Raw genomic sequence first — 9,695 nt, 5'->3', positions numbered from 1 at the left:
GGCTGGAGAGAAGGCTCAGTGGTTAAGAGCACTGGCTGTTCTTCCAGAGGTCCTGAGTTCAATTCCCAGCAACCACATGGTGGCTCACAACCATCTATAATGGGATCTGACGCCCTCTTCTGGTGTGTCTATAGACAGCTACAGTATACTCATATAAAAAAATCAATATTTGAAAAAATGTTTTTTTTTTTTTTTAAAAAAGAGTACTGAGCTGGGCAGTGGTGGCGCACGCCTTTAATCCCAGCACTCGGGAGGCAGAGGCAGGCAGATTTCTGAATTCAAGGCCAGCCTCATCTGCAAAGTGAGTTTCAGGGCAGCCAGAGCTATACAGAGCAACCCTGTCTCGAAAATAAAAAAAAAAAAAAAAAAAAAACAAAAAAAAAAAAAAAAAAAAAGTACCGACTGATCTTCCAGAGGACCTAGGCTCAGTTTCTAGAAACCACATTAAGTCTTGAAACCTACAGCTCTCTTTAAGTCCAGGTCTGGGGAATCCAGTGCCCTTTTTTGGTCTCCATGGGCTTCAAGCATGTACATGTTGTACAGGCATACATGCAAGTAAAATATCCAAATACTCAAAATAAAATGATACTTTTTAATATGTATAGATGATATGTATAAGCATTAAGCCCACATCAAATAGGCAATCATTCCAGTCTCAGAATCAGTTTCCTTTCATAAATAAAGTTATAGTGTAGTTCCTGTGCTTAATTTGGAGGGATGAAATATACAATTCATTTAGGGGCAGATAGTATTTTGGATTCCTGAGTTTTCTACTTGATGTACAGTTGAGTATATAGCATAAAATTGGAAAAAGGAACAACCGATGTCTAAATTCATTATGGTTTGTTTTAAGTGATAGGGGATCCAATTGCAGTAGTGCATGACATGCTTCAGTTTTGATCCCACTAGAAGAAAAGAAGGAGGAAGTCAAAATAGCCCTTCAGCCATCCAGGAAAAGTACAGCCCGTCCCTAGATACAGTTTATAAGGCTGGAGGTGCTGAGTATTCAAATCAGGCCTTTGTTTAATTCTCACCTACAGCCAAGTATTTGTTTTAGGTTAAAATCACATCCTTCAAAACCATGAATGAACTACTTCAGGTCATGGTCCAAGGTTACTGCCCCCCTAACAGAAACAAGCAACAAACAATGAGTACTGGTAGTATGGCACATTTCTACTACGGACTCACTCTGAGGTTCTCACTGCATCACCCTCTTTGCCTTATTCCTAACCTTAACCCGATGTGAACCCTTTTGGTTTTATCATGGTATTGGTTAAATGTCTTTAGATTGTTTAGTGAAATTATGGAGGTAAGAGGATCAAGATTTGTGAGTCTTAGGTAGCGCTCAGATTATATGTTCCAATTCCTTTATTACCCTTTTCTTGAAAAGCACACACTACATCAGCTTGAGTGGGAAATGATAATTTTGTAATAGAGTCTCTGTATACCCTGCTAGCATTCTCTCTTGTTTTTCAGCTCCATATGAAAGGCAGCCCATTGGCCAGCCTGAAGGACCCTCATCAGAGGGTCCAGGAGCCAAACCCTTTCGTCGGCAGGCATCTCTTATTCGGGTAAGTGATAATGTGGGCCTACAATGACAGAATTCAATGACAGAATTGGGGGAAATTTTATACTGTGGAGATATGACATTTAGGGATGGAGATATGACATTTAGGGATGGAGATATGGCATATAGGGATGGAGATATGGCTCAGTAGTTGCAAGCATTTGCTGCTCTTGGACAGGATCAGTGTTCAGGTCCAAGTACCTACAAAGACCACATACAACTACTTGTAACTCCAACTCTAGGGTTGTCCAACACCCACTTCTGGCTTCCATGGGTAGCTGCATGCATGTACACATACCCATACATATTACATATGTATACATTTACTAAAATAACTATTATAGAGAAAACTCTGAAAGAAATATTGCATTTAAAATCATTAATTATTTTACAGTTAGCATATGAAGTGAGGGGCTTCATTTTGATATTTTTTTCTTCTGTCAGATAGGGTGAGACAGGGTCTCACCAAGGTCATCTCAAACTGCTTGTGTATGAGGCTGATCCTTTTGCCTCCACCTCCCAAGAGCTGAGATTGCAGGCATGGCCACCATGCCTAGCTTCACTGTAATATTTCACACATATATATCAAACTGTGTTTGTATCCCCCCCCATGACCCTTTCTTGCCCCCTACATCCTTACTGATTTTCTTTGTACCAAATACTCCATCCTTCTGCTTTCCTGTCAAATACAGCTAATTGTCTTCTATTGAGGAACATGGCTTTTTGATTATTCTCTACTTTGCTTCAAGAAAGGTATAAAACTACTTCCTCATTCAAACATTACACTGTTTTGCTTGTTTATTTTCTTAATTTTTCATTTGTTTCTATCTCTTCCAGTCTCTAGAATAAACTAGAGGTTGTCTCTTGATCGTCAGTGTCTCTAAAGCATCCCTACCCCTTTATTTACTTAATCATGGAGTTCCTTCTAAAGTAGAGCTTCACATTTTCTGTAGCAGCTTGCCTCGGGTTTGCCTTATTCTTTATTACTACTTGTTTAATGCCTAATTAACTGTTTTCCATTTTCTGTGTGTCTCCAATTATGTGGTAAGCATTTGAAAGGCTGCAGTAGTTCTGTATTCTCTCAGTGCCTCAGACAATTCCATTTGAATAGCAATTTATGTGTAAGTATAAACAAGTTACTACTTCCTACATGTAATATATAAAATATTATGGCACAAATATAATAATGCTATTAAGTTTCTTCGGGTCATATCATAGCTTAGGTACTTTCAGCTTCTAGTTCTCTAGTATTTTCCTTCAGATAAAGAGCTCTGTTCCCCACCCCCATATTCATAGCTGTTGTCTTGTATGTCTAAGTTCTTTTATGGAGAAGGTATATTATTAAAGAAAGATTGTGTGTGTGTGTGCATACATGGGGAGAAACTATTAAAAAGGTAGGTTTATTATTTAACATGAAAGACAAAAGGAAGTAGGTGGTGGTTTGTATAACATTTCAATTGTGGAACTCAGGAAGAAGGACCATTTCTGCACAGGCAGCTCTACTCAAAATAGAAGAGTGAAGTCAGACACTCCCACAAAGAAGTGGGCTGCTAGTTTAGAAGAGAATAAACAGTCTGCATAAGATCCTTGAGTTCAGTGAATGGTTTCTGGTCATAGGACACTGTTAGACATGACAAAGTACTCAATCTAAAAGCAGTGTTCTGTTTGCAGAAACTCTCTAAAAGATAGCAATTAAGCCATATGTGATATATTTAATGTTTCCTATAATTATAAGCTCTAGGCACTGCTGTATCTATTAGTATAGATGGATAGCTGAGAGAGGTCAAGTAGCAAGTCTGAGATTTCATTCATACCTAGTATGTGGCAGAGCCAGAATTTGAGTCTAGGAGAGTTCAGTATCAAAGTGTGCACATTAAACACTTATCTCAACATTAAAGTTCTATATTACATGAAGACTAGATTACATCATGAACAAACACTAGGTATTATAATATCACCTCTCTCTCTCTCTCTCTCTTTCTCTCTCTCTCTCTCTCTGTGTGTGTGTTGCTGGGGTTGGAACCTATGGCCTTGCCTGTGCCAGGTAAAAAGTGTCCTATTGTACTATATCCTCATCCAAAAAACTATTCTTGAAAGTGTTATTTGAGAGAATACCTGTCAGGAGTATCTGTGAGCACATAGTTCAAAGTCAACTTCTAAGATTCAAGACCCTAACTCAAGAAAAAAGGAGGAAGAAAAAAAAGAAAAAAAGAGAAAAGAAAGACATTCTCCTTTAAGGTCAATACAGATGAGTGTACTGGCTATTTTTGTGTCAACTTGACACAGCTGGAGTTATCACAGAGAAAGGAGCTTCAGTTGAGGAAATGCCTCCATGAGATCCAACTGTAAGGCATTTTCTCAATTAGTGATCAAGGGGGAAAGGCCCCTTGTGGGTGGGACCATCCCTGGGCTGGTAGTCTTGGTTCTATAAGACAGAAGGCTGAGCAAGCCAGGGGAAGCAAGCCAGTAAAGAATATCCCTCCATGGCCTCTGCATNAGCTCCTGCTTCNTGACCTGCTTGAGTTCCAGTCCTGACTTTTTTGGTGATGAACAGCACTATGGAAGTGTAAGCCAAATAAAACTTTTCCTCCCCAACTTGCTTCTTAGTCATGATGTTTGTGCAGGAATAGAGACCCTGACTAAGACAGATGAGTTTTACCCTCAAGTTGTAATGCAAGGTTGTTTCTTCAGCTGAGCCCCAGATGTAGGACTTGGCTATGTTTTAGAGATCCCATGGTATAAAAATATGTGCCTTGAAACATGAGAACCACACAGACTGGGGAGGCATTGGAGGGAATCCTCTCAAAACTCTCTAAGGTGTGGCCTGCAGGTTTCTTCAGAGTATGTTCTGTTTCTGTGGAGACTAAATCTTGAGTGGGTAGAACTCTGATCAAATTTAGCAGTGAATCTTCAGCTTCACAGGGGTAGGATGGGGCTCACTGGACCCTTCCTACCACGCTCCTTGGAAGCATGGCCATGATCCCTTATTTGGATTTGTGATCTGTCTTCTAATCTCTAGATTTCCTTTCTGCTGAGAAATATGCTTCTTGAACCCTTCACTTGACAAATACTTAGTGAATACCTATAAAGTACCAGATATTGTATTAAATGATGTTGGCCATCAGTAGGCCCCACCCTTGTGGACCTTTCAGGCTACTGTAGGACACAAGTATTAATCAAGCTATCACAAAGACAACATATGATTATAGTATATGATGTGAATGAAAATTATGCTGCACTTTGAAGGTGAAAAATGGCAATAGAATATAACCTAGACTTGCAGACAGGTTAGTCAAAGAAGACTTCTTTGGGGAGTAACATATAGTTGAAGTGGGAAGGATAACAGAAGTATTAGCTAGGTAAGGTGGTAAGGATGGGAGACAGATAAGAAAGCAGACAGAGCTGCATGTACAAAGACATTTTCTATGCACTTAGAATTTTGTGCACATTAACTCAGCACTCACCACTGTCTTCTGGGATTGCATCATAGCTAACATTTTAGATGACAAAGCTGAAGGTGTATATGCCTTATTGAGTTTTCCAAAGATCACAGCTGGGAAGTGGATGGGCTAGAGTTCAAGCAGTGGACACCATTCCTCAGCTACTGGCTCAGGAACTGGATGGAAGATGGTAATGTCATCTGTTAAGCAAGGAAGGACTGGAAGAAATGGTGCTGAGAACAAATCCCAGCTGTAAGTTCAGTGTTGAATGCCAGGACTGGAGCTTTGGAGACACCTCAGAGGAGGTGAACAAGAGTTCTGTGTTTCTATGGGTCTGGATTTTGGGGAGAGCTGAGGCTGGATATAGGTGTTTGGCAACAATTGACTATTGGAAGCACAGGAAAAACAAAACAAAACAAAATAAAACAGGTTCTGCCCAGGGCCCCCCTGACTCCACATGACCTGGAGCAAGTTCCTTTCCTTTTTTGTTGCATTAACATCACAGTATGGATTTAGCAATATATCCTAGCAGTATGCCAGTGTGACTCTCTCAATGTTTGTTTGTTCTCCTACCACCTGTTGGAAGCATGGCCTTCTATTTAGGATGATAGTAAGGGACCTTTCTTGCCCAGGATGGCAGTCTGTGGTTTTTGTGGTGGGTGTATTTTCCTTTCTTCAGCTCTTAGGTTTCCTTCTTGTGCCTGTCAGTCTGGTTTGGCTGAACTCCATGTTACAGAAAGCAAAATGCCAATTTGAATTAGTCATGGGGATGAGATTTGAAGTGAAGGTTCTTGGTGGTGGGGGATTAATATTTATTGGGTATAGTGCTAAGCAAGTTGGAGTGACTAATTCCCCTCATGGTGCCATGTCCCTATGCTGATGACAATCTATTCTCTTTGTTCTAGCTGTATTTGTCACCTTCTGTTCAAACCTTTCCTGCAAACAGTGGGGTATTGCAGCTATAGTTCACTGGTAAAGTGCCAGCCAGATTAGCATAGCAAAACCCACGTCTTTCATTCCACAGCATTTCCTAGACTGGGAACAGTAGTACACAGCAGGAAGACCAGCCTCAGCCAGATCCCAGCATACCGGGACTATGTCCTGAGACTCTGATTTCAAATCACTGCCAACACCATAAATAAGTTAGAGGCGACATGGCCTCAGAGTCCTAGTGCAGGCCTTTAGGGACCCATGGCCAGTGCTATTATAGCCCATGGGTTTAGCATTTTGGAGGTGTTTATGTCAAATTCTATACTTTGGAATTGTTAGTCTTTTTCCTGAATATTTTAGTCACTTTTTTGTTCAAAGAATAGATTTGTTTCCTCATTAAAGTTTCAGACAGTGCTTTGGTGAATAGATGTTTTTTTTTTTTAAATCAATCGCAAGTCTTCAGCTTTGCCTGGTAACAGATCTTCAGAGGTCATTTGTGGTTTGCAGTTCTCATAAGCCAGTCTGGACATTTTGCATGTAGATTATGACTCAGTCTTCATAACATTTAGAACTACAACTTCTGCTTTCACTTGGTTCTGTGTTTTACTAGGATTGTTGAAAACCACATTGGGTATAAGAGTCTTGGTTCTTTGGCTACCTTTGCTGCTATATCTTAACTGCCTGCTCCTAATGCAGTTGTTCTTGAAATCACTTGCCTTGTACTGTTCTTTTGCTACTAGGGTGTGGTGTCGATGTGTCACCATCTGCCAAACAGTCTTAGATGGCTCCCTGTGACTTTCAACTGATGGGTCTTCCTCACAGAAGAGCTCCCAGCCTCACTCTCCTTGCTCTACCACCCAATGACCATAGAATGTTGGTCATTGTCTTCGACTCCTCCTTCATCCCTCATGCTTATTCAGTTATCAAGTCCTGAGCATTCTATGTTCGAGAGATGCTGATCTTTTCTGCTTGACTTGGTCCAGGCAATTATCACCTGTCAGAGAATCTGGGCTATTAACCCCTATCGTGTCGCCTTCTAGCCAGCATCCTCTTGCAGACAATGTTCTTTGGGTGGTGGTGGTGGAGGATCTCACTATGTAGCCTTGCCTGGGATGGAATTTTCTGTATAGACCAAACTGGCCTACAACACAGCACCGTGCCTGTCCCTGCCTCCCAAGTGTTGGGATTAAAGGTATCTGAAACCATGCTTGGAAACAATAGAGACCCTACAAATACAATCAGGCAAGAGATTTAAATATTATACAATGTATACATGTGTTGAAACTCTACATACCACTTATTATTATGTGCAAGTGTTATGTTTTAGGCTCAGTTAAAAATACATTTAGTTATCTCCTTCACAGCTGCTCATCATATACTGACTTTGATCTGTCATTGCTCATGGTTCTTACCATGTCATCTGTGTTCTCAAATATGGCTCCTGGGCACTTGTATTGTTTGCCCTCTGCTTTCCTCTAAAGCCACAACAGCTCACTACTTCACTCTCACCACACTGCTCAGCAACTGCTCCTTGTCCTTTCTCAGGCGGCCAGCATTTCCAGTGGAACTTTTAGTCTTTGTTTATTTACTTCTACTTTTGCCTCCTTTGCTCTTCCTTTGTCTGAATTCATCTTTGCTTTTGTTCTTCCAGGAACAGCATGAAGTATGAGGGTTTCCTACTGTGCTCATGTATATGTGATGCCTGCAATTTCCATTCTTAAAAAAAAGTTTATTGCTCAACTGTATCTGTGAAACTCAATCAGATGACTGGGAGTCTGATCATTATGGATTTCCATCTTAAAGGCAACTAGACTTTTTTATATTGTTCCGAGAACATTTTATGCAGACACACAAATAGAAGTAGATGTGTATTTGCATTCATTCATTAATTCAAAATGTTCCCCTCTCATTTTATTTTTTTAACCCAAATTTAGGGAGGCTGCTTTGGCAAATGAAATTTCCTTGCAACTACTGATGAAACACAACTATCTTCCATTTTAAACAAAATCAGCCTCACTTTTGAAACCCTAACCAAGCTTGCTGTCTAGTGTCTTATCTTGGAGGTCTGAACATTCCTGTGTTGTAAACAGTCAGTGTTCATCACTATTCTTAGATAAAATAATAGTAGAACTTTGAGTCTTTTAGACACTTGCCATTGCACTTGGGTTTTGGGGTTAGAGATTTGGGGTTATAAATTTTGTACCAAGCTGGTATGGCAGGATAAGCTAGCAGCATGTTCATGTAAAAGTTTGTAAATGGAAAAGCACTTATTGTGTGTAGTTAGTTGTGTGTTTGTTTCCTACTGAGTTTGACAGTTTTGAGCCTTGTTTCTCTCCTACCCCTGAGATTTCACTTTAGACACTCAGGGCCAGAAACAGAGTCTCCCTAATCCTTGGAATAGTTCTCAAGAGTCAAAGCAAGTATGTAAGGACGAGAAAAGAAAGAAACACTTATGAGTCTCTGTTGGAATATTGTTGGTGTAGGTCAGAAGAGAATTGCTTGTGCCACAGGTAAATTATTCCCGTAAGACTTTTGATGAGAATAAAAAAGAAAGAGTCCTTTGGGGAGGCCAACACGATACTGAGATCATTGTTTGGGGTTTTTCTTTTTTGTGCTATGAAAGTATTTGTGGGTGGATTGGATCAGGATTCTGGCAAGACAAGAAGAGCAGAGCATAAACAATGACTGAAAGTTTAGGATTAGGCCAGGGAACTTAGATAAGACGTGTTAAGCACTGTCTTTGTCACTGGTTAGCTTAGGAAGTGGCCCACAAGGCAGCTTTGGGACATGAGAACTCACTCAGCTTTTTAGAGGTTCATTTTGAGGAATGAAAGTCTCTATGTGTGTGTGTATCCTACACATGTATTAAGTTAGAACTTAGGCCTTTTTTTTTTCATTTATTCATTTAGAGTCTTCCCCCTTCCCCGTTGTCTAAGAACACTTATCTTGACTATGTTGAAGAGCCCCAGTGGCTACTTCAGCACAATGCTATTTCTACATTTAGTTCTTGTGTTTTCCTGTATTATCCACAGAGGTCAGGATGATGATGTGCTTGTTTACGAATGGCTTAAGGTAAACAAAGTTATGCAGAGACAAATGGCCCACCTCATGGTCAGTTTTCTCCTAATAAAGCCATGGCGATAGAATTCTGCAGTTTGGATTGTTTCATGCTATACAGTGCACGTTACACTGCAGATGTTATTTTGGGACTGTGGGTTGTAAGCTCTAAAGATGCTGAAAGATTTTTTACAAAGTCAAATATTGAAAAGGGTACAGAGTGAAAAATGGCCCTCTCACTCCTACCCTTTGAGCACCTATTTTAGAAACAACTATAACCCATCTCTTTTGTATAGTTGTATATAAAATACCTTATTTTACTTAGTACTGTATCTGAATCTTATTCTAATACTTATATAATTATAAGTAGTATACTCAAAGTATGTATACAGTTCAGCCTTTTACCTATGTGGTAACCTATTATACATCTGTTATATACTCAGCATTTTTCTTTCTTTCTTTTTTTTTAATTAGATCTTTTCCTCAATTACATTTCCAATGCTATCCCAAAAGTCCCCCATACCCTCCCCCCTACTTCCCTGCCCACCCATTCCCATTTTTTTGGCCTTGGCATTCCCCTGTACTGGGGCATATAAAGTTTTTATGTCCAATGGGCCTCTCTTTCCAGTGATGGCCGACTAGGCCATCTTTTGATACATATGCAGCTAGAGTCAAGAGCTCTGGGGTACTGGTTAGTTCAT

At 40.0% G+C, this 9,695-nt stretch overlaps 1 protein-coding gene across 11 annotated transcripts in view; it reads left to right on the top strand.

Annotated features, from left to right (window-relative positions):
- The window catches only part of Reps2 (RALBP1 associated Eps domain containing 2), a 229,181-nt gene that overhangs the window by 93,837 nt on the left and 125,649 nt on the right, over positions 1-9,695 (top strand). For all 11 annotated transcript variants that reach the window (XM_029473672.1, XM_021152943.2, XM_029473675.1 and 8 more), the window contains one exon: positions 1,477-1,571. In XM_029473672.1, the coding sequence (XP_029329532.1) occupies positions 1,477-1,571 (95 nt within the window). The remainder of the gene's footprint in view (positions 1-1,476; positions 1,572-9,695) is intronic.

Source organism: Mus caroli, chromosome X (assembly GCF_900094665.2).
Source record: "Mus caroli chromosome X, CAROLI_EIJ_v1.1, whole genome shotgun sequence".
Classification (NCBI taxonomy): Eukaryota; Metazoa; Chordata; class Mammalia; order Rodentia; family Muridae; genus Mus; species Mus caroli.
This window is presented reverse-complemented; position numbering and strand designations above follow the sequence as displayed.